At 44.2% G+C, this 23,730-nt stretch overlaps 1 protein-coding gene across 4 annotated transcripts in view; it reads right to left on the bottom strand.

Moving 5' to 3' along the window:
* The window catches only part of cita (citron rho-interacting serine/threonine kinase a), a 278,500-nt gene that overhangs the window by 14,892 nt on the left and 239,878 nt on the right, over positions 1-23,730 (bottom strand). For all 4 annotated transcript variants that reach the window (XM_038792114.1, XM_038792104.1, XM_038792084.1 and 1 more), the window contains exons 42-47: positions 20,740-20,832; positions 20,350-20,458; positions 18,821-18,949; positions 18,208-18,288; positions 16,340-16,418; positions 624-800 (exon numbers count right to left, since the gene is read on the bottom strand). In XM_038792114.1, the coding sequence (XP_038648042.1) occupies positions 624-800; positions 16,340-16,418; positions 18,208-18,288; positions 18,821-18,949; positions 20,350-20,458; positions 20,740-20,832 (668 nt within the window). The remainder of the gene's footprint in view (positions 1-623; positions 801-16,339; positions 16,419-18,207; positions 18,289-18,820; positions 18,950-20,349; positions 20,459-20,739; positions 20,833-23,730) is intronic.

A 23,730-nucleotide genomic window follows, 5' to 3' on the forward strand; every position in this document is an offset into this window, starting at 1 on the left:
TTTAGAATCTCTGGTAAATGATAGCAGGATAGTTGCTTCTGGCCTCAAAGGGTTGATGCCTTGAGTTCACAGCACAGACCCTTGGGCAACATGTGGTGCCGTCCTGCTCTGGATGGGGAGGCATTTTGCTGATGCTGGCCTGGGTAAACCTGTTCAGTTCTGATCTTGCACAGACTAGTTGATAATCAGGCCAGTGAAGTCCCAGTGAGATGTGCTGCGGTCAGCTGTCATTTCACTGGAGCAGCCCCTATAGGACTGACATACCAAGCATCTTCACGGTCCAAATGATATAAAAACAGAAAAATACTGGAAACATACCAGGTCTGTTCATGTCTGTATAGATTAAAGCCAGGCTAACATTCTAAAGCTTTTATCAGAACACATTAACTCAACTTTTAGAATGTTAGGAAATAAGTTAAATCTTAAAGTGGTAAATTATTTTAGACAGTTGAATTAATGATTCTTTTCAGAAGTACTTGTCTGGGTATCAGGTCTTCATTTAACCTGAAAAATTGCCCACGGGTAGCCATTTTGAATTAAGAACATTTAAATTTCTCAAGAGTTTCAGTGTAAACTTGACCACCGTAATTTGACCAAAGATTACTTGGTAACATTTTATTTACCTGCGGCTGGTGATTGCACACTGCTGATCACTGCTTGCTTCCTTCACCAAGTTTCCTTTACAACAGATGATTCGCTGTTTATTCTGATAGGACGAGGCCATGTAAATGGCTCCAGATGAGATTGCAGGACCAAGATACCTGGGATTCGGGATGTCCAAGTGAGCACGACTTTGGACACTATAAAACAAAATAAGAGTGTTGTTACCGTATAGGATTTCTTGCGATTGTGTTGACAGAAGACCAGCTTTCAGACACCACACAGCTACAGTAATCGGTATATAACACTTAATGAATTCCCCCTTAACTGTTCCAATGCAAGAACAAAATCCAATAAACCAAAAACCCTATTCAAGGGCGTGGCCCAGCACACTGCATTCGCACTTGAATGGTCCTTTTCCTAAGATTTTGATCTAGTCTCGATCAGCAGATTCAAACTCCTCCCGGAAAGCAAGCTATATCTTTTAAGATACAAAGGCAGGTGGCCCCAACCAATGTTATTTTACTGGAACAGTTTTAAAAATGAAAATAGAGAAAGACAGGGAAAAAACATTTCTTTCCTCCTCTGCACTCCAAAACAAATAAAATGAAACTGAAACCAAAACACCTCACAACCACAGCCAAGTTCCACCCACACATTGACATCATTGTAGCCACATGACAAGACAAAAACCTTTCTTAAAGGGACGCTCACATGGCACTAGCATGGCATTTTTTTTGCATTGCCCTATCAATTCTCTTTATATATGTATAATTTGATAGCCCATTCAAAGGGCACCAAGGGCCAACCATATGTTCTGTAACAGGAAATATATTTAGACAAGTCAAACAGAGGAGCTGCTTCACTCCCCTTAAGGACAGCAGTAAACCAGGTGAGTTTTTACATCACTCTACTGGTTTCATGGTTATTTTTATTGGGCCAGTTTGGTCAACCCCAGCCCCTCCCCTCCATCTCACTCCTGTTCACTAGCCTGTCCTTGCTTGCCAGACTAGCCTGAACCATACACCACTCTTGTGGAGCTCTTCCACCTCCTGGTATGTACGAATACCACGTCTTCCCACCTCACCTCCCAGTTCTGCTTGTTTCATCTCAAGACATTCTCCTCTGCTCTATAGCTGCCAAGGCAGACTATTGTTGCCTGTAGCAGCTCGTTATCCTTAAAGCGACCACGGGCCTTATCCAACTCGAAGTGGGTGTTATCTTCATCTTTCCCTAACAGCTTCATGAATATTCTTGCAAAGTGTTCCATCAGTCATTGGGAATCCCAGAAGAGGCCTCTTGCGGGATCAACCTGCCCCATCCAAATCCATGATTTGGCCACCTTTTTCATTCTATTTGTGTGCCAGACAGGAATGAATAATTGTTGTAGTTCACCTGTGCATCATCTAAATGTTTGCTATTGCCTGTCCACCTTCATCCCTTTAAGTAACATTCCCCAATCCATCATAGCCGACTTGCACCTCATACCGCCTTTATTTAGATTCAGGATCCTAGTCTCAGAATCAATTACATCACTCCATTTTGATGAAGAATTCTATCATAGAACATAGAACGATACAGCGCAGTACAGGCCCTTCGGCCCATGATGTTGCACCGACATGGGAAGTCAAAAACTAAAGGCCATCTAACCTACACTATGCCATTATCATCCATATGCTTATCCAATAAACTTTTAAATGTCCTCAATGTTGGCGAGTTCACTACTGTTGCAGGTAGGGCATTCCACGGCCTCACCACTCTTTGCATAAAAAACCTACCTCTGACGTCTGTCCTATATCTATTACCCCTCAATTTAAGGCTATGTCCCCTCGTGCTAGCCACCTCCATCCGCGGGAGAAGGCTCTCACTGTCCACCCTATCTAACCCTCTGATCATTTTGTATGCCTCTATTAAGTCACCTCTTAACCTTCTTCTCTCTAACGAAAACAACCTCAAGTCCATCAGCCTTTCCTCATAAGATTTTCCCTCCATGCCAGGCAACATCCTGGTAAATCTCCTCTGCACCCGTTCCAAAGCTTCCACGTCCTTCCTATAATGAGGCGACCAGAACTGTACGCAATACTCCAAATGCGGCCGTACCAGAGTTTTGTGCAGCTGCAACATGACCTCATGGCTCCGGAACTCAATCCCTCTACCAATAAAGGCCAACACACCATAGGCCTTCTTCACAACCCTATCAACCTGGGTGGCAACTTTCAGGGATCTATGTACATGGACACCGAGATCCCTCTGCTCATCCACACTGCTAAGAATCTTACCATTAGCCAAATATTCCGCATTCCTGTTATTCTTTCCAAAGTGAATCACCTCACACTTCTCTACATTAAACTCCATTTGCCACCTCTCAGCCCAGCTCTGCAGCTTATCTATGTCCCTCTGTAACCTGCAACATCCTTCCACACGGTCTACAACTCCACCGACTTTAGTGTCGTCTGCAGATTTACTCACCCAACCTTCTGTGCCCTCCTCTAGGTCATTTATAAAAATGACAAACAGCAACGGCCCCAGAACAGATCCTTGTGGTACGCCACTCGTAACTGAACTCCATTCTGAACATTTGCCATCAACCACCACTCTCTGTCTTCTTTCAACTAGCCAATTTCTGATCCACATCTCTAAATCACCCTCAATCCCCAGCCTCCGTATTTTCTGCAATAGACGACCGTGGGGAACCTTATCAAACGTTTTACTGAAATCCATATACACCACATCAACTGCTCTACCCTCGTCTACCTGTTCAGTCACCTTCTCAAAGAACTCGATAATGTTTGTGAGGCATGACCTACCCTTCACAAAACCATGCTGACTATCCCTAATCATATTATTCCTATCTAGATGATTATAAATCGTATCTCTTATAATCCTCTCCAAGACTTTACCCACAACAGACGTGAGGCTCACCGGCCTATAGTTACCGGGGTTATCTCTACTCCCCTTCTTGAACAAAGGGACCACATTTGCTATCCTCCAGTCCTCTGGCACTATTCCTGTAGCCAATGATGACATAAAAATCAAAGCCAAAGGCTCAGCAATCTCTTCCCTGGCTTCCCAGAGAATCCTAGGATAAATCCCATCAGGCCCTGGGGACTTATCTATTTTCACCTTGTCCAGAATTGCCAACACCTCTTCCCTACGCACCTCAATGCCATCTATTCTAATAGCCTGGGTCTCAGCATTCTCCTCCACAACATTATCTTTTTCTTGAGTGAATACTGACGAAAAGTATTCATTTAGTATCTCGCTTATCTCCTCAGCCTCCACACACAACTTCCCACCACTGTCCTTGACTGGCCCTACTCTTACCCTAGTCATTCTTTTATTCCTGACATACCTATAGAAAGCTTTTGGGTTTTCCTTGATCCTACCTGCCAAAGACTTCTCATGTCCCCTTCTTGCTCGTCCTAGCTCTCTCTTTAGATCCTTCCTCGCTTCCTTGTAACTATCAAGCGCCCCAACTGAAACTTCACGCCTCATCTTCACATAGGCCTCCTTCTTCCTCTTAACAAGAGATTCCACTTCTTTGGTAAACCACGGTTCCCTCGCTCGACCCCTTCCTCCCTGCCTGACTGGTACGTACTTATCAAGAACATGCAATAGCTGTTCCTTGAACAAGCTCCACATATCCAGTGTGTCCAACCCTTGCAGCCTACTTCTCCAACCTACACATCCTAAGTCATGTCTAATGGCATCATAATTGCCCTTCCCCCAGCTATAACTCTTGCCTTGCGGGGTATATTTATCCCTTTCCATCACTAACGTAAAGGTCACCGAATTATGGTCACTGATCCAAAAGGGGCCTCGCACAACTAGATGGCCAATTATTCCTTTCTCATTACACAATATCCAGTCTTGGATAGCCTATTTTCTGGTTGGTCCCTCAACTTATAGTCTAGTAACCCCTCCCCACCCCCCGTATACACTCTAGTAAGTCCTCCTCTACAGTATTGTTACTAATTTGAATTGCCCAATCTAAAAGCAGTTAAAGTAATCCATAATTAAGATGTTCCTTTATTGCATGCATCATTAATTTTCTGTATAATACCAACCCCAACAGTTTGGGGGTCTATATACAACCCCCACTAACATTTTGACCCTTGGTGTTTCTCAACACTACCCATACAAATTCCACATCATCGGAGCTAATATTCTACCTCATGGTTGCATTTTTTTCCTCTTTTACCAGCATTGCAACCCCAACACCTTTTCCTCTTTGTCTGTCCTTCCTAAATACTGAATAGCTCTGGATGTTCAATTACATTCCCACCTAGCTTTCTATTGTCAACAAAATTAGATGCATTGCTCTCAGTCTATTTGCCCAAAAAAGCTGAGGCCCCTCTGCTTATCCTTGCTTCATTTCACTAGTTACAGTTTACCAACTTGAAAATGCCTTGTTCAACTCTCTGCTTCCAGTTCCTTAACCAATGTTAACATATTACCCAACTTCATAAGCCCTTGTGTTGCTTGTCAATCCTCTATTTGGCACCTTACCGAAAACCAAGTATACCACATCAACTGGCTCCCCTTTATCTTAGTTTATCTAGTTACATTTTCAAAAACACTCCAATATATCTGTTACACTTGATTTCCCTTTAATGAAATGTTGACCTTGTCTGATCATACTATGAATTTCTGATTTTCTACAAAAAGAGTATGAAAAGAAACTTGCAAGGGATATCAAAAACAGCACAAAATCTTTACAACTACATTAGGAAAAAAAAGGTGGTTAGGAGCAATGTGGGCTCCTTAAAGCTGATAACGGTGATCTTGTCAATGAAAATAAGGAAATGACAGACATGCTATACAATTTCTTTGCATCATTAGTAGAGGAATAGGTCAGCATGCTAGATATCACAAAGTAATTAGTATAGAATCTGGGTCAGAGATTTACATAAATTAACAAAGAAAAGAACAAAAAAAAATTACAGCACAGGAACAGGCCCTTCGGCCCTCCAAGCCTGCGCCGATCCAGATCCTCTATCTAAAACTGTTGCCTATTTTCTAAGGATCTGTATCCCTCTGCTCCCTGCCCATTCATGTATCTGTCCAGATACATCTTAAATGGCGCTATCGTGCCCGCCTCTACCACCTTCGCCAGCGATGCGTTCCAGGCATCCACCACCCTCTGGGTAAAGAACTTTCCACGTATATCTCCCTGAAACTTTTCTCCTCTCACCTTGAACTCGTGACCCCTAGTAATTGAGACCCCCACTCTGGGGGAAAAAGCTTCTTGCTATCCACCCTGTCTATACCTCATGATTTTTCAGACCTCAATGGGGGTCCCCCCTCAACCTCTGTCTTTCTAATGAAAATAATCCTAATCTACTCAACCTCGGGGCTGGTTTAGCTCACTGGGCTAAATCGCTGGCTTTTAAAGCAGACCAGCAGCACGGTTCGATTCCCGTACCAGCCTCCCCGGACAGGCGCCGGAATGTGGCGACTAGGGGTTTTTCACAATAACTTCATTGAAGCCTACTTGTGACAATAAGCGATTTTCATTTTTTTTATTTTTTCATAGCTAACGCCCTCCATACCAGGCAACATTCTGGTGAACCTCCTCTGCACCCTCTCCAAAGCATCCACATCCTTTTGGTAATGTGGTGACCAGAACTGCATGCAATATTCCAAATGTGGCCCAACCAAAGTTTTATACAACTGTAACATGACCTGCCAACTTTTGTACTCAATACCCCTTCCGATGAAGGAAAGCATGTCGTATGGCTTCTTGACCACTCTATTGACCTGTCACCACCTTCAGGGTACAATGGACCTGAACACCCAGATCTCTCTGTACATCAATTTTCACCAGGGCTTTTTCATTTACCGTATAGTTGGCTCTTGAATTGGATCTTCCAAAATGCATCACCTTGCATTTGCCCGGATTGAACTCCATCTGCCATTTCTCTGCCCAACTCTCCAATCTATCTATATTCTGCTGTATTCTCAGACAGTCCCCTTCACTATCTGCTACTCCAGCAATCTTAAGTGTCATCTGCAAACTTGCTAATCAGACCACCTATACCTTCCTCCAGATCATTTATGTATATCACAAACAACAGTGGTCCCAGCACGGATCCCTGTGGAACACACTGGTCACAGTTCTCCATTGAGAAACTCCCTTCCACTACTACTCTCTGTCTCCTGTTGCCCAGCCAGTTCTTTATCCATCTAGCTAGTACACCCTGGACCCCATGCAACTTCACTTTCTCCATCAGCCTACCATGGGGAACCTTATCAAGCGCCTTACTGAAGTCATGTATATGACATCTACAGCCGTTCCCTCATCAATCAACTTTTGTCACTTCCTCAAAGGTTTCTATTAAGTTGGTACGTCATGACCTTCCCTGCACAAAACCATGCTGCCTATCACTGATAAGCCCATTTTCTTCCAAATGGGAATAGATCCTATCCCTCAGTATCTTCTCCAGCAGCTTCCCTACCACTGACGTCAGGCTCACCGGTCTATAATTATCTGAATTATCCCTGCTACCCTTCTTAAACAAGGGGACATTAGCAATTCTCCAGTCCTCTGGTACCTCACCCGTGTTCAAGGATGCTGTGAAGATATCTGTTAAGGCCCCAGCTATTTCCTCTCTCACTTCCCTCAGTAACCTGGGATAGATCTCATCCGGACCTGGGGACTTGTCCACCTTAATGCCTTTTAGAATACCCAACACATCCTCCCTCCTTATGCCGACTTGACCTAGAGTAATCAAACATCTATCCCTAACTTCAACACCCGTCATGTCCCTCTCCTCGGTGAATACCGATGCAAAGTACTCGTTAAGAATCTCACCCATTTTCTCTGACTCCACGCATAACTTTCCACCTTTGTCCTCGAGTGGGCCAACCCTTTCTCTAGTTACCCTCTTGCTCCTTATATATGAATAAAAGGCTTTGGGATTTTCCTTAGCCCTGTTTGCTAAAGATATTTCATGACCCCGTTTAGCCCTCTTGATTCCTCGTTTCAGATTGGTCCTACATTCCCGATATTCTTCCAAAGCTTCGTCTGTCTTCAGTCGCCTAGACCTTATGTATGCTTCCTTTTTCCACTTAGCTAATCTCACAATTTCACCTGTCATCCATGGTTCCCTAATCTTGCCATTTCTATCCCTCATTTTCATAGGGACATGTCTGTTCTGCACTCTAATCAACCTCTCTTTAAAAGCCTCCCACATATCAAATGTGGATTTACCCTTAAACAGCTGCTCCCAATCCACATTCCCCAGCTCCTGCCGAATTTTGGTATAATTGGCCTTCCCCCAATTTAAGACCATAAGACATAGGAGTGGAAGTAAGGCCATTCGGCCCATCGAGTCCACTCCGCCATTCAATCATGGCTGATGGGCATTTCAACTCCATCTACCAGCATTCTCCCCGTAGCCCTTAATTCCTCGCGACATCAAGAATTTATCTATCTCTGCCTTGAAGCCATTTAGCGTCCCGGCCTCCACTGCACTCCGCGGCAATGAATTCCACAGGCCCACCACTCTCTGGCTGAAGAAATGTCTCCGCATTTCTGTTCTGAATTTACCCCCTCTAATTCTAAGGCTGTGCCCACGGGTCCTCGTCTCCTCGCCTAACGGAAACAGTTTCTTTGCGTCCACCCTTTCTAAGCCATGTATTATCTTGTAAGTTTCTATTAGATCTCCCCTTAACCTTCTAAACTCCAATGAATACAATCCCAGGATCCTCAGCCGTTCATCATATGTTAGACCCGCCATTCCAGGGATCATCCGTGTGAATCTCCGCTGGACACGCTCCAGTGCCAGTATGTCCTTCCTGAGATGTGGGGCCCAAAACTGGACACAGTACTCCAAATGGGGCCGAACCAGAGCCTTATAAAGGCTCAGTAGCACATCGCTGCTTTTATATTCCAACCCTCTTGAGATAAATGACAACATTGCATTCGCTTTCTTAATCACAGATTCAACCTGCATGTTTACCTTTAGGGAATCCTCGACTAGCACTCCCAGATCCCTTTGTACTATGGCATTATGAATTTTCTCACCGTTTAGAAAGTAGTCTATGCTTGGATTCTTTTTTCCAAAGTGCAAGACCTCATATTTTCTCACGTTGAATTGCATCAGCCATTTCCTGCACCACTCTCCCAAACTGTCTAGATCCTTCTGCAGCCTCCCCACTTCCTCAGCACTACCTGCCTGACCACCTAACTTTGTATCATCGGCAAACTTCGCTAGAATGCCCCCAGTCCCTTCATCCAGATCATTAATATATATGGTGAACAGCTGCGGCCCCAACACTGAACCCTGTGGGACACCGCTGGTCACCGGCTGCCATTCCGAAAAAGAACCTTTTAGCACTCTTCCTTTAGCACTTAGAATTTAGCACTCTTCCTTTAGGATCACTCTCGTCTTTGTCCATGAGTATTCTAAAACTTACGGAATTGTGATCGCTATTCCCAAAGTAATCCCTGACTGAAACTTCAACCACCTGGCCAGGCTCATTCCCCAACACCAGGTCCAGTATGCCCCCTTCCCGAGTTGGACTATTTACATACTGCTCTAGAAAACCCTCCTGGATGCTCCTTACAAATTCTGCTCCATCTAGACCTCTGACATTAAGTGTATACCAGTCAATGTTGGGAAAATTAAAATCTCCCATCACCACCACCCTGTTGCTCCTACATCTTTCCATAATCTGTTTACATATTTGTACCTCTATCTCACGCTCGCTGTTGGGAGGTCTCTAGTACAGCCCCAACATTGTTACCGCACCCTTCCTATTTCTGAGCTCTGCCCATATCGCCTCACTGCTCGAGTCCTCCATAGTGCCCTCCTTCAGCAAGCTGTGATATCCTCTCTGACCAGTAATGCAACTCCTCCACCCCTTTTACCTCCCTCTCTATCCCACCTGAAGCATCGATATCCTGGGATATTTAGTTGCCAATCATGCCCTTCCCTCAACCAAGTCTCAGTAATAGCAATAATATCATACTCCCAGGTACTAATCCAAACCCTAAGTTCACCTGCCTTACCTACGACAGTTCTCGCATTGAAACAAATGCTCCTCATACCACCAGTCCCTTTGCGTTCATCATCTGCTCCCTGCCTACTCTTCCCCTTAGTCACGCTGACTTCATGATTGAGTTCCTTACAGGCTTTAGTTACTACCTCCTTACTGTCCACTAACCTCCTCATTTGGTTCCCATTCCCCTGCCACATTAGTTTAAACCCTCTCCAACAGCGTTAGCAAAAGCACCCCCAAGGACATTGGTTCCAGTCCGGCCCAGGTGTAGACCATTCAATTTGAAGTAGTCCCACCTCCCCCGAACCGGTAACATAAAACAAAATAACAGAAATGAATAAAATAGTGGCATGAAAGTGTGACAAATCCTCAGGACCATATGGTTTTCATCCCAGTTATAAAGGAAGTAAATGAAAACTTTGCAAGATTAACATTAGGACATTTGTAAAGTTCTCTTGATTCAGAAATCATTCCTTTAGAGTGGAAAGTTGCGCACTGCACTCCTGTTACTTAAGAGATTGAGAGAGAAACCAGGGAATTGTACACCAGTTAGCCTAACATCTGTTGTTAAGAAATTGCCGGAGTCTGTAATTAATACTAGGACGACTGAACATCATGAAATCTTCAGTTGAACAGAGTGAGCCAGCATAGTATGCAAACAGTGGGTTCTGCCTGATGAACCAGATTGATTCTTGAAATCAGGAAATGCTGGAAAAACTAATCAGGTCTAACAGTACCTGTGGAGAGAGGAACAGAATTGATTGCGGTTTCAAGTCCGCATGACTCTTTTTCAGAGCTAAAGAGAGGGAGAAATGTGATGGATTTTATATTGTTTAAGAGAGAGTGGAGCAAAATAGGTCAGGGATAAGTGGGAGCTCGGTGAGACTTGACAAAGATGTCATGGGCACGAGACGAAGGAACGGGATTCTCCGTTGCCCGACAGCGATATTGTAATCAGTGATCGGGCAGAGAATCCATTCCGACGCCCAAATCAGGGCCGGTGCCGGTTTGACACTGGTCAGCCATGCTCTGCCCCCTCGGAAGTGGTATAATCGTGTCATGCGCCGCACGCTGTTGCAACAGCATTGGCACGTCATCGGCAGACCCTCCTGCGATGCTCAGCCCTCAATGGGCCGAGCTCCCGATCGCGCGGTTGATGTTCGGTCTGAGCGGTTGCGAATACGGCGTGGCGGCCGTGGACTGTGTGGAGGAGAGAGTTCATGATCTGAAGTTGTTGAACTTAATGTTAAGTCCAGAAGGCTGTTGTTGTACCATAAATTCCTTAACATCTGAGAGGAAGAGAAAATGTTCCTTGTTAAGGCATCGGATGAGATGAAGAGTGAGCTGGAACTGGGAACAAGGACACATTGGGATAGGGGATACCAACTTACTGATACCAATGCCCATCTGGAACCCACCACACCAAGTCCCTCTGGACCCAGCTTTTCTTCAAATCCCAGCCCTGGCCATGTATTCACTATGCACTCTGACCCTCCCCTTTCTGTAGCTGAACACTCTGTACTCAGCAAAGGACTCAGTTCCACCCCTTTATGTCCTCACCTCAATGAATTTCGGGCTTGGGACATTGCTGAACTTTTCTGTTGCCTTCAGCTCCATACTTACTCCTTTGGGCATGATCCTGCCCCATTCAATGGATGCATTCATCCGGCTCAAATATTCTCCCTCTACCTGTATCCATCCTTCTGGCCTCCTACCTGCTCTTGGATCTTTTGAGAACTGTCAGAGTGACATTGGCTGTCTTAATTTCTCTGGCCTTTTCACCCACTTCAACATGCCCCCTTCTGAACTTGCTGCACTCCAATCTCTCAGGTCCAACTCTGGCTTTATCAAACCTGTCAACAAGGGTAATGCTGTTGTAGTCAGGTATGTCGACCTCTATCATGCTGAGGCTGAGCGGCATTCTCAGACACTTCTTCCTGCCTCCCTCAAACAATGACCCCACCACTGAGCATCAAGCCATTGTCTCCAAGACTGTCACCGACTTCATGTCCTCTGGAGATCTTCCTTCCGCAGCTTTCAGCCTCATCGACCCAACACCGTAGAGCCCGCTTCTACATCCTCCCCAAAGTCCAGACAGTATTGCCCAGTAGACCTATCGTATCAGCCTTTTCCTGCCCAACAGAACTCATTTCTTCCTATCTTGACTCTGTTCTCACTCCCCTTGCCCAGTGTCTTCCCACCTACATTCACAATTCCTCTGAAACCCGACGTCAGATCAACAATTTCCAGTTTCTTGGCCCAAACCATCTGCTCCTCACTATGGATGTCCAATCCCTTCACACCCCATACCCCACCAGAAGGTTCAACGGCTCTTTGTTCCTTCCTTGAGTAGAGGCCTAAACAATCCCCATGCACGATTACTCTCCTCTGCCTGCCTAAACTTGTTCTCTCACTTGACAATTTCTCCTTTAACTGGTATTACATCCTGTAGCACAATGGTTAGCACTATTGCTTCACAGCGCAAGGGTCCCAAGTTCAATTCCCGCTTGGGTCACTGGCTGTGCGGAGTCTGCATGTTTTCCCCGTGTTTACATGGGTTTCCTCCAGTAGCTCTGGTTTCCTCCCAGATGCCCCGAAAGATGTGCTTGTTAGGTATATTGGACATTCTGAATTCTCCCCCAGTGTACCCGAACAGGTGGCGGAATGTGGCAACTAGGGAATTTTCACAATAACTTCATTGCAGTGTTAATGTAAGCCTACTATGACAATAATAAAAATGATTATTAATAAAAGGTGTGGTTATATGTATCTACATGGGCTCAGTTATGCCTGTCTTTTTGTGGGGTATATGTGGAACATTCCTTGTTCCCGTCCTACTCAGGCCTCTTCCCACACCTCTTTTTCTGTAATATCTTTTTTTTTAAATTATAAATTTTGAGTACCCAATTAATTTTTCCAATTAAGGGGCTATTTAGTGTGGCCAATCCACCTACCCTGCACATCTTTGGGTTGTGGGGGTGAAACCCACGCAAACACGGGGAGAATGTGCAAACTCCACACGGACAGTGACCCAGAGCCGGGATCGAACCTGGGACCTCGGTGCCGTGAGGCAGCAGTGCTATCCACTGCGCCATCGTGCTGCCCCCTTTTTCTGTAACATCAATGACTGTATTGGTGTCGCTTCATGCTCTCCTCTGGAATTATTTATCAATTTTTCTTCCAATTTCCACCCCTATCACCTTCATATGTCTATCTCCGAACCCCTTCCCTTCCTTGATCTCTGTCTCAATTTCTGTTGACAGATTGACCACCAACATTCGTTATAAGCCCACCGACACTCACAGCTACTTCGACTACAGCTTATCACATCCTGCTTCCTGCAAGAACTGCATCCCTTTCTCAGTTTCTTTGCCTTTATCACAGTTTCTTTGCCTTTATCACATATGTTCTGATGGTGCTATGTTCCAAAACAGCACTTCTGACAAGTTTGCCTTTTTCCTCAACCAAGGGTTCCCCCTTGTGATGAATGTAGGAATATCTTATATGTTGTATTTTATATCTGTTACAGTAATGTTTTTAAAAGCCCGAGTTCAGGGACATATATTGCAATAGTATTAAAGAATCTAGGTTAAGGTATCCAGACTCGGTGGCTGTAAAAGGTGCCATTAAGATGTCGTAAAATCGAGATCATCATTAATTCCAACCATGCATGTGTTCATAGAAGGCCCAATGGAATCTGGTAATCATTGCTGGAGAATATATAATTTGAGACATTGCGTTCACACTTAGGGAAGCAGGTCAGGGAATCTGAGTGGGATAAAGGTGATGTAGTTAATAGGAGGTGCCAGGTCTGTAGCAGGCAGCAAGACTTGTTGGTGTCTGAAAGGGTTTCTTTCTCTCTCCGAGCAGTCTTTCCAAGAAATGTCTATCGAGAGGAAAGAAAGTATCCCTGTGTTTGCTAACTTTCTTTATAAATGGTTTTTGACCCGTGATGGTTTTGCTTATTTGGAGATAGAGAAGGTATCAGTTAAAGCGTTTCCTTTCATTGCTAAGAATTGTTTAACTGTTAATTGTGAGCTATTTTTCTGTGACGTTAATGTACTTTAATCTGGTGTTAACTACGGTTTTTTTTAATAAAACATATCCCTATTTGCCAGTGAAATCACTCCTGGAGCGAAGTATCCTTTCCTCACAGTTTTATTAATTTTTTAAAAAAGTGTTTGGGGTTCTTGTCCAGTATCCGAACAAATATTGGGGCCTGATCTTAATTAACACCCTTACTCTGGTTGACAGGGTGCTCAACTGTGTCCGACTCATGTCCCATATCTCTGCCATGACCCTTTCCTCCCAGAACCATGATAGGGGTCCCCCTCCTCTCTATTAACCCCACCAGCCTCCGCATTCAAAGGATCCTCCTCTGCCATTTTCCCCAACTCCAGCATGATGCCACCACCAAATACATCTCACCCTCACCTATTGGTATTCCACAGGGACTGTTCCCTCCATGGCACTATGGTCCGCTCCATCATTCCGAACTGCTCATCCGCTTTCTATGACACTTTCCCTAGAAATCTCAGAAGGGGCAACACATTGACCCCCTTCCTCCTCACTGTGGAAGCCCCAAACATTCCTTTCAGGTGAAGCAGCGTTACACTTGCATCTCTTTCAATTTGGTTTACTGTATTCGATGCTCCCAATGCTGTCTCCTCTTCATTGGGGAGACGAAACATAAACTGGTGATGGCTTTGTGGAACAACTTCGCTCAGTCTGCAAGCATAACCCTGACTTTCCTGTATTTGACCTTTTCAACTCACCTTCATGCTCTCATGCCCAAATGCCTGCCCTTAGCCTGCTGCAATGTTGCAGTGAAGCCCAAACTAGAGGAACAATACCTCATCTTCTGATTAGGCTCTTTACAGAATAAAATTACTAAGAGATATTGACAAAATAAGTGAATGGAAAAACCTGCGGGAAACAGATTTCAATGTAGGCATTTGTGAGGTTGTCCATTTTGGATCTGGAAACGTACTTTCTAAAAGGTGAAAAGCTAGAAATGGTGGAGATCTGTTGAGACAGATACCAGTCAAAAGATGTTATGAAGAAGTCAGAAAATAATCAAAAACAAAACAAGATTATGGGGGCTTTGCTTCAGCTACACAACGTATTGGTTGGACCACATCTGGGCCAGAATTTTACACTCTCCCCGGAGGTTTCTGAGGCATGGCTGGAATGTGAAATTGCATGCACAGGATTCCCTCCAGGTTCACTCCCACTCAGACTTGTGATTTTACACTGAGGGGTAGTAGGGCCTCGGACGGAAAAACCGCACTTGTCCCAATTGAGGTTCCTAGGTGGCCACTTAACGGCCTTTTCCTGCCCAGCCTTAATTTTTAGGCTGACGGGCATATGACAATTTGGAGGGAGTTGGGGGAGAGATGGCGGGAAAGAGGCCAGGGAACCTCTGGACCACCTCCTCTCCAAACGACTCCATTTCCACATCACCCTTAATCTTAACCCCCCAGTTGTTCCCTCGCCTACCCAGGACCCCTGCCACTTACCTGTCTTCTGTTTCCCAGAACTCCATGCTAGGCAGCTTCCTGCAATGCCCTCCCAACCCCTGCAGCAGTGTATCTGGAGGGGCTTTTATTTTATTAATCTGGATGTGGGTATCTTTGGCTGGGACAGCATTTATTACCCATCCCCGATTGCCCTTGAACTGAGTGGCTTGCTGGGCCACATCAGAGGGCATTTAAGAGTCAACCACATTGCTGGAGAGATGCTGACAAATTAGGTCGGCCGGTAACTCTCCAAGGTGGGACTTCCTTCCATGGGAGGACGGAGGTTCTGTCTTGCGCCATTCAACACCTGTTAGTGTGCAAATTGACATTGGAGCTGCTGGAATTGCGGGCGATGTGCTCAGGCCCTGGATTATTATGAGGAGTTTCAGGCAACACACTTTAGGAAGGATAAATTGCCTCGGGATAGGTGTGATTGATGTATCAGATTTACCAGAATGATATGATTCTATGATATGCGGACTCCAAAAGTTAAATAGCGGGCCAGGCCACCATGGGGGCACTCACCTGGGGCCAGATCCCCCTCGCCCTCACGAGGACCCTGGAGGAGCCAGGTCCTGCCGGTAAGTACCTGTCATAACATACGCCGGCGGGTCCGGCCGCAAATGGGTGGCCGCTTGGCCCATCGCGGGGCGGAGAATCGCCGGGGCGGGCGCTGCTAGCAGCTGCCGACCGGCGCGTGCGATTCCCGCCCCCGCCAAATCCCCGGCGCTGGAGAATTCGGCAGCCGGGGGGGGGGGGGGGATTCATGCCGCCTCCCGGCGATTCTCTGACCTGGCGGGGGGTCGGAGAATCCGGCCCTATACTGTAAATCTGGTTATTGACCCACCAAGTTACCAATACTGGGCAAGTTCTACTTGAATTTATTAAAATCGAAGATGCGGTCTTGGAGAATTAGGTTCCTACCTAAATGAGGGAATCTTTCAGAGATATAAGATACAGTAAAAGGATTAAAGGAAGGCAAGTTAGTTAGTTCCATGGTCAGAATTTGTTAGTATAGAAATATATCGCAAAAGCTCAGTCTATGTCTAATACTCAGATCAAATAATGCCTCACCAAACACTCTGGCTGGAATATACTGTGGTTACATAATTCAGCATGCTTCAGCCTGTTGAAAGCTGTTATGCCATGTGTTATGAGCCAATTCAAAATGTTATTTTACATGGGTTTCTCAAACAATTTGATTCAGGACTTACCCAGCTGAATTGCGACCCTGAATCTCAATAACTTCCACAGAGTTGATATGAGTTACAAATAGATACGGTTCTCTGTAAGCTGAAATGATCACACATAAGAGCACAAGGGATTAGAAGTAGAACTGCCCAATTGGTTCACTTACAGGAAACTTGTGGAATAATGATGAGATTACACCTTCCAGAAATCACTTGTAATGTAACGCTATGTGAAATAACATTTCTACTGGGAATATCAAACAAAGTTATTTTATAAAGTACCGTTCCTATTTCGGAGGAAATTTTAATCTGCCCCAAAACAGGTGGGAGGGTACCCTAACCTGCTGGAACATGCCTACTTCCGGTTTAATCACGACAGGTTAGAGCGAGTAGAGTATTCCACTTTGGAGCAGAATATTAGTGATTTTATTAAGCTAGTGAGTCTGCAGTCATCAGATTTTGCCAACTATTTAAATTTAATAGCTCCTTACCAGATTTCCCAAGGTTCTGGAAACTGGGTAGTTAAAAGTTAGACCAGAGCTGTCTTGTGCAGCAGGTAAATGGTCGTTAGGCACTGTTTGTGGGCCAAGAGGAGCAAATATCCTCCTTCTTCAAACCTCAGCCATGCAAGCAAAGCTACAAGATCTCTCACCCTGACAATCTAATCTCGCCCCAACACCCGATCTCTCATCTTGCTGCTGGGTTCCAAGCCGACTCCCCTGCCAGAATTGCTAATTTTCTGGGGACTGCTCTCAGATGCTACCTTGAATTGCAGATTTTGCTATTCAGTAACAAGCCAACTTTTTAATCTGACCAACCGTGGGAAGAAAACAAGTAAATAATTCTAATAAGTTCCTGCTGTGTAATTTGATTAGACCTCCACTTTCCCTGCCAATTGACACAGTCTCTGCTCCCTCTCTTCAATTATATGAGCAGTGTAGTATGTAACTTAGAAACAGGTCATTCGGCCCAAATTGTCCATGCCAGAATTTCTGTGGTCTTGTCCATACTTCATCTAACCCTGTCAAGCTTGTACGTCATGTGCTTATCTTAAATGTATCTTATCAATTATTCCTTGTTGTAGTGAGCTACAACTCTTGGAGTAAGATGTTTAGCCTGAACCACTGATGGATTTATTAGTGAGTTTCTTGCATTTATGGTCTCTACTTTTGGCCTCACCCAGAAATGGAAACTTCTTCTCTATACCCACCCTAGCAAACCCATGTTTTTAACAACAGCTACCTGGTCATTTCTTAGTCTGCTCTTTTATGGAGGAAAGAGCTCCAAGGTTCTTAGCCTTTCCTGATCATTGTAACCTCACAGTTCTAGTATCATACTTGTAAATCTTTTGTGCATTTTCTTAGCTTCTATATTCCTTTTATAATATGAAGACCTGAACTGTGCACAGTACACTATGTGCATTTAAACAACATTCACTATAAATGTAACATAAATCACTGCTTTTCAAGAGTATCTGGAAATGAATCTCAAGTGCTTGGTCTGATAGGTTTAACGGGCTTAATAATCTGTATTTTTAGTGAGCTGTCTATCTGCATCCCGAGATCCCCTTGCTCCTCTATCCAATTTAGACCCTAACATCCCAGCAGTATGTGACCATCTTATTCTTCCTACCATCGTGCCTATGTATTGAAATTCATTGGCAATTACATGCCCATTCAGAATGTTCATTAATATCTTCTTGAACCTAATTTGCAGTCTTCCTCACTATTTGTAATGTCCCCCAATTCGGTGCCATCTGCAAAAAGTTTGAAAATAGATTTACAATTTTCAAGTCCAAATAATTTATTGTTTGTCACCTCAACCCTTGAACCCAGTTTCCAATACTTTCCCCAAATGTACACATTCAGAAAGGCCTGTGAACACACACTCACCAAATGCCAAGGGCAAACGTCTCCACTTCAAATCATCGGTACGACTACGCCTTCCATATGAATCAACAATGACTCCAAATTCTTTTGAGTGTTAGAGGAGATTGAATAAGACAAATGAGTTGCAAGTGGTGAAATCGCCAAAGAATCTTTTCAAATTTTGGTGGCAAGGTGCATATTGGAAACTTGCATTGAACATCAGAGTACAGTTCGAGGAACCACAATAATATCCGTCTATATTGTTATCTGACAAAATACTTGGGAGATGCAATTCTCAATAAGTTGACATCTTGGAAGCATGCATTAGTATTAAAACTGATCACGAAGAAACATAACTTGCATTGATATTCAAAGCGTAGACCTTTGAATATAGCACAAAATAAATATTTACTTTCCAGTGATTTATGCCCATGTTGTTTTTGAACGTTTCTCCAGAATTATTCTCTCACCTACTTCTTTGCGATTTAACTGGGATGAGAAAGACTTCTCATGAAAGGGAAATCAGTGCAGATACAATAACACGTACTAGGTTCAATCCCTTTTCTAGGACATTAACTGTTGAAGGCAGGTATCTTCCCAAAGCACAAAGGGCACATTATAAGTGCTCGTTACTTACCATGGAAACAGAGCAGAAACTCATCCTTTTGCCCACTGGTATTCACCTGAGCAATGGCGATTGGGAAACTGTAGGACGAAGCAGCAAAAATAGCAGAAGCCAAAGTCATGTCATTCCTATCCAGAAACTCTGCAGGAAGAAAAAACGAGGCATTTACAGATCTGAATGATCAGGAATTATAGCCAGATTCATCAAAATAATAAAGGCTAAATACTTTAGCAAACTGAAATTTATTAATGAAGTCAAGGTAGAGCATGACTGCTTGCTGTGATTAAATATTCCTCATTATAATCTTAAACGCTGTCTAACTCTGCAAGAGGATTTTTTTAATTTCTAAATATTTGAACATACAGGATGAAACAACACAGAGGCATGGAGTTCATCAAGTTGGTGTTTTTACCTAGTCTAATAGCACCATACTCACTCCCCACACCCTACAATATTCCTCATTTCCAAGCAGCTATCTAAATGCAATAAATTTGGTATATTAGAACAATAAAAGTTACATTTAAATAACATCCTAGACTTTTGAGGCTCTGCAGATGGCGCAGTGGATCAACACGATGGATGATGCAGTACAGAATTGCATTGGCGAGGAAGGTTCCCTGCCTTTTTAGTTTCTTGGTTTCAGCTGGGGAGTCGACATTTGCCCTCAGCATTTTCAGCCGGAGAAAAGGATCAGGGAGGAAAAGTTAGTTAGGGTTCCTTTTGATTTCTGCATAGTTTTGACTACAGTGTTCCACAATACTGACTAGGCTGCCAGTAATCACTGCTTATGCTCACATATGATAAACAGCAACATGGAGAGACTACAAAGGAGACTCACAAGAATGATCCCAGGGATAAAGAACTGTAATTACGAGGATAGATTAGTTACGAGGGCAGATTGGAGAGGTTGGGTTTCTTTTCCTCAGAGAAAATGCGACTGAGAAGAGACTTGATAGAGGTCGTCAAGATCCTGAGGAGTATGGACAGGGAAAACAGGGAGAAACTGTTCCGTCTCAGGAGGACATCAAGAGCTAGAGGGAACAGATTCAAAATAATGAGCAAAAGGAGTAGAAGTGTGAGGTTAAATGCTTTCATCCAGAGGGTGGTTGGAGTTTGGAACTAACTCGCAGAGAGGATGGTGGAAGCAGGTTCGATTGGATCGCTATCTGAAAAAAAATATTGTGCAAAGTTATGACAATAATGCAGGGGAGTGGAATTTGGTAAAATGCTCTTTCGGTGAGCCAGTGTAGATTCCATGGGTCAAATGGCCTCCAACTACACTATAAAGATTTATAGACGTGAATTATTTAAAGGTTGTTGGTGCTGGAGCGTTATACCGGAGAACGACCGAGTTGTGGAAGAGGAGGCAGAAAAATGGAAGGTTTAGATAATATCTTCATCAATAATTCGCGCTCATTCAAAGGGCGGGAGATCAATAATAGAAGGAAAGAAACTCCAGCACATTTAGTATTCATTGTCAAGGACTCCCAGATCAGATGTTGTACTGGCAAAACCACTTTGCAATAGTCAATGCTTCTTACCCTCCAGCGTATAATGCTTCATCTCAATCTCATAGAACCTGTTGGTTCCAATGATGATACTGTACCCAGTGAACTGGATACAACTGCAAGGCTCAGATGTTTCAATCTCCTGCACAGAATAAAAGGAGAATGATACTGGGTGACTTGATTCATTGTGATGGCTCACAGGTGTAAGAAATAAGATATTTTTCTCATTCATCAAATTTACCAGTTCTCAAAGATGCGGTTATCAGGGTCAATTCTGATACTTTAAGAATGTATGGTAGGTTGATAACGGTTGACACATGGGAGTGTAACAAAGCACAGCATGCAACATCAGTGTGCAGTCAATGGAATAGTTCTATTCTGAGCTTTAACAGGTTATTTTATCCACTGCATTGGCACACTCACTTTGCGGATGGCGAAGTTGTCAAGCCCATCATTATAACGTAGAATGCACACTTTGTTCGGCATTGCTGCACAGATACATGGTCCAGACTCAATCTGCAAAACATAGTTTCAACTCTGTCAAGATAGCATGTTAGTGACACTTGTCAAGCTGAAGAAAAGTGACTTGGGGCGCGGTGCGTTCAACATATTCTTGCGAGATGTTGCAAGAACATCCACAATGACCGGAATGAGTTCTTGGTAAATCTGCAGTAAACCTTACTCTAATGTGCAGATTCCCAAAGTACCAGAGGCTTTGGGACCTCGGGCAAGCGCCGTTTGGTACTGGTCCCCACAAACGGGGAACAGATTGAACGGCACGCGTGGGGGTCTCCAAGGGGATCGGAGGCCCCCAACAACATTCCCTTTGGGCAGGGTGGTGCCCTGGCACGGCTGAGCATCCTGGAAGTGCCACCTGGGTGCGAGCCTGGCACTGCCAAGCTGCATTTTATGCACGCGTGTAATCGAGCAGGGGTGCCCTCTAATGTTGCGTTTGGGCGGGGGGGGGGGGGGGGGGGGGGGGGGGGGGGGGGGGGAGGAGGCCGGGGATTTTTTTTTGTGGCTCCCGGAGATTGGGACACCATTTAAAAATAGGGCTATGTCGACCTCGGCCGCACTTTCTCAGTTTTGGCCCCGTATTCAAAGCGAGTCACATTGAAAAGCCACGTGTTTCTGAGTCAATTTCAATGTTTTTAACCTCTTCAGTTAATTTCTCATTGCCAAGCTTCCCTTCTTCAAGTTCTTATTCTCCAGATTCAATTCTTCACTGGACTTGTTCTTATTTTCTAGTTGCTTTTTCATGGAATTTAGTTTATTTAACACTGTTGTGGGCGGGACAGTAGCACTGTTGCTTCACAGCGCCAGGGACCCCAGTTTGATTCCAGGCTTGTGTCACTGTCTGTGTGGAGTCTGCACATTCTCCCCTTTTCTGCGTGGGTTTCCTCGGGGTGCTCTGGTTTCCTCCCACAAGTCCCGAAAGATGTGCTTGTTAGGTGAATTGAATATTCTGAATTCTTCCTCAAACAGGCACCGCAGTGTGGCGACTGGGTGCATTTCACAGCAACTTCATTGCAGTAGTAATGTAAGCCTACTTGTAACACTAATAAATATTATTATTATTAAATTTGCCTTCTCCATAACTTGATTTTGTAAATTTTTGTAACTTTTCCCCCTCAAGATGGCTGTCAGTCATTTCATCTTGTTGTTTTAATGTCTTCTCTCGAGCTTTAATTCTTTTTTGCTGATTCTTCTTTATTTTCAATAATTTGTAGTTACTTGTGAAATCTTTAATTTCTGTGTTTCCTCCGAGGAAACTCCATCATATTCTTACTGGACATGTATACATTTCACAAATGGAACCTTCATTTGTACTTGTCTTAACTTCAGCCAACCCCTTTGGTTTCACTGTTGGTCAGGTCTGTCTCCGATGAAGTGTTTTGTTTCCATTCTGCAATTCTCTCATTTACCTTCTTATGGGATCTTTCGATGCCCTTCTTTTGGGGCCTTTCATTGTCCATTTTCTGGGGTCTCCTGCCTGCTTTTTGGGGGCTTCTATTGTCTCCTCTGAGATCTCTGTCATCTATGGATCATTTTGAGAGTTACCCTCTTTCTAGGGTCTGTCTTTTGCCCTCTTTTTGTGGTCTTCTATTGCCTCCCACCTGAGGTCTTCTTTTCCACCCTTTTTGAGATCTTCAAGTTCTTCCTTTCTGAGATCTTCCGTTACCTCTTCCGTAAGGTGTTCCCTTGCCTCTTCTGTAAGGTCTTCCCTTGCCCCTTCTGTGAGGTCTTCGTTGCTTAAGGATGTTTTTTTGAGAGTTGCCCTCTATCCGGATATTTTCCAAGTTTCCTGTCCATAGCCGTTTGCTCCTTCATGTTGTTGCCATTTTAAGTGCAAGTCATTTTAAACACATTCCCTCTCCAATATTGCCTTTTAAGACTGTGTAGCAATCCACACAGGCTGTAGTTGTCGGATACAGTTGGGCTTCCCTTTGCAGATGTATTTTGCAACAATTGTAGCAATGCAGGTACAGTGTTTCAGGTTGTTTCATTTTTTCCTCTTAAAGCTGCAGCACTGCTTTCCAGTGGCCACCATGTTTTTTTTATCTTTTCAAGTTTCTTTTTAAACTGCAGCAATTCTTTGCCTTTTATCCAAATTCCTTCTTTTTAAATTTTAAGCCATCGTTCTTCTAGTTGCCAACTCTACATGGCCGTGTTCGCTTTTTTTTTACTCTCTACACTTCTTTTTTAAACTTTAGACTCTGTCTTCTAATTTTACATTCTTGTTTTTCTATGCCCGTCTTTAATGCACCAAGCATCTTGCAACTGTCCATATTTTCTAATTCTACATTGCTGAGTCTGGCAATATCTCGAGTAGACCTATTTGCCCAAAGAGAGGAATAGAACATAGAACAGTACAGCACAGAACAGGCCCTTCGGCCCTCGATGTTGTGCCGAGCAATGATCACCCTACTTAAACCCACGTAACCCGTATACCCGTAACCCAACAGTCCCCCCATTAACCTTACACTACGGGCAATTTAGCATGGCCAATCCACCTAACCCGCACATCTTTGGACTATGGGAGGAAACCGGAGCACCCGGAGGAAACCCACGCACACACAGGGAGGACGTGCAGACTCCACACAGACAGTGACCCAGCCGGGAATCGAACCTGGGACCCTGGAGCTGTGAAGCATTGATGCTAACCACCATGCTACCGTGAGGCCCCAAATGCTGGTAATTTTTTTCTTCGACTTCGATTAGGGGCTGGTTTAGCACAGTGGGCTAAACAGCTGGCTTGTAATGCAGAACAAGGCAGCAGCGCGTGTTCAATTCCCGTACCGGCCTCCCCGAACAGGCGCCGGAATGTGGCGACTCGGGCCTTTTCACAGTAATTTCATTGAAGCTTACGTGTGACAATAAGCAACTATTATTATTAAAACAGGACACTCACAG

The sequence above is a fragment of the Scyliorhinus canicula genome, chromosome 1 (assembly GCF_902713615.1).
Source record: "Scyliorhinus canicula chromosome 1, sScyCan1.1, whole genome shotgun sequence".
Taxonomy (NCBI): Eukaryota; Metazoa; Chordata; class Chondrichthyes; order Carcharhiniformes; family Scyliorhinidae; genus Scyliorhinus; species Scyliorhinus canicula.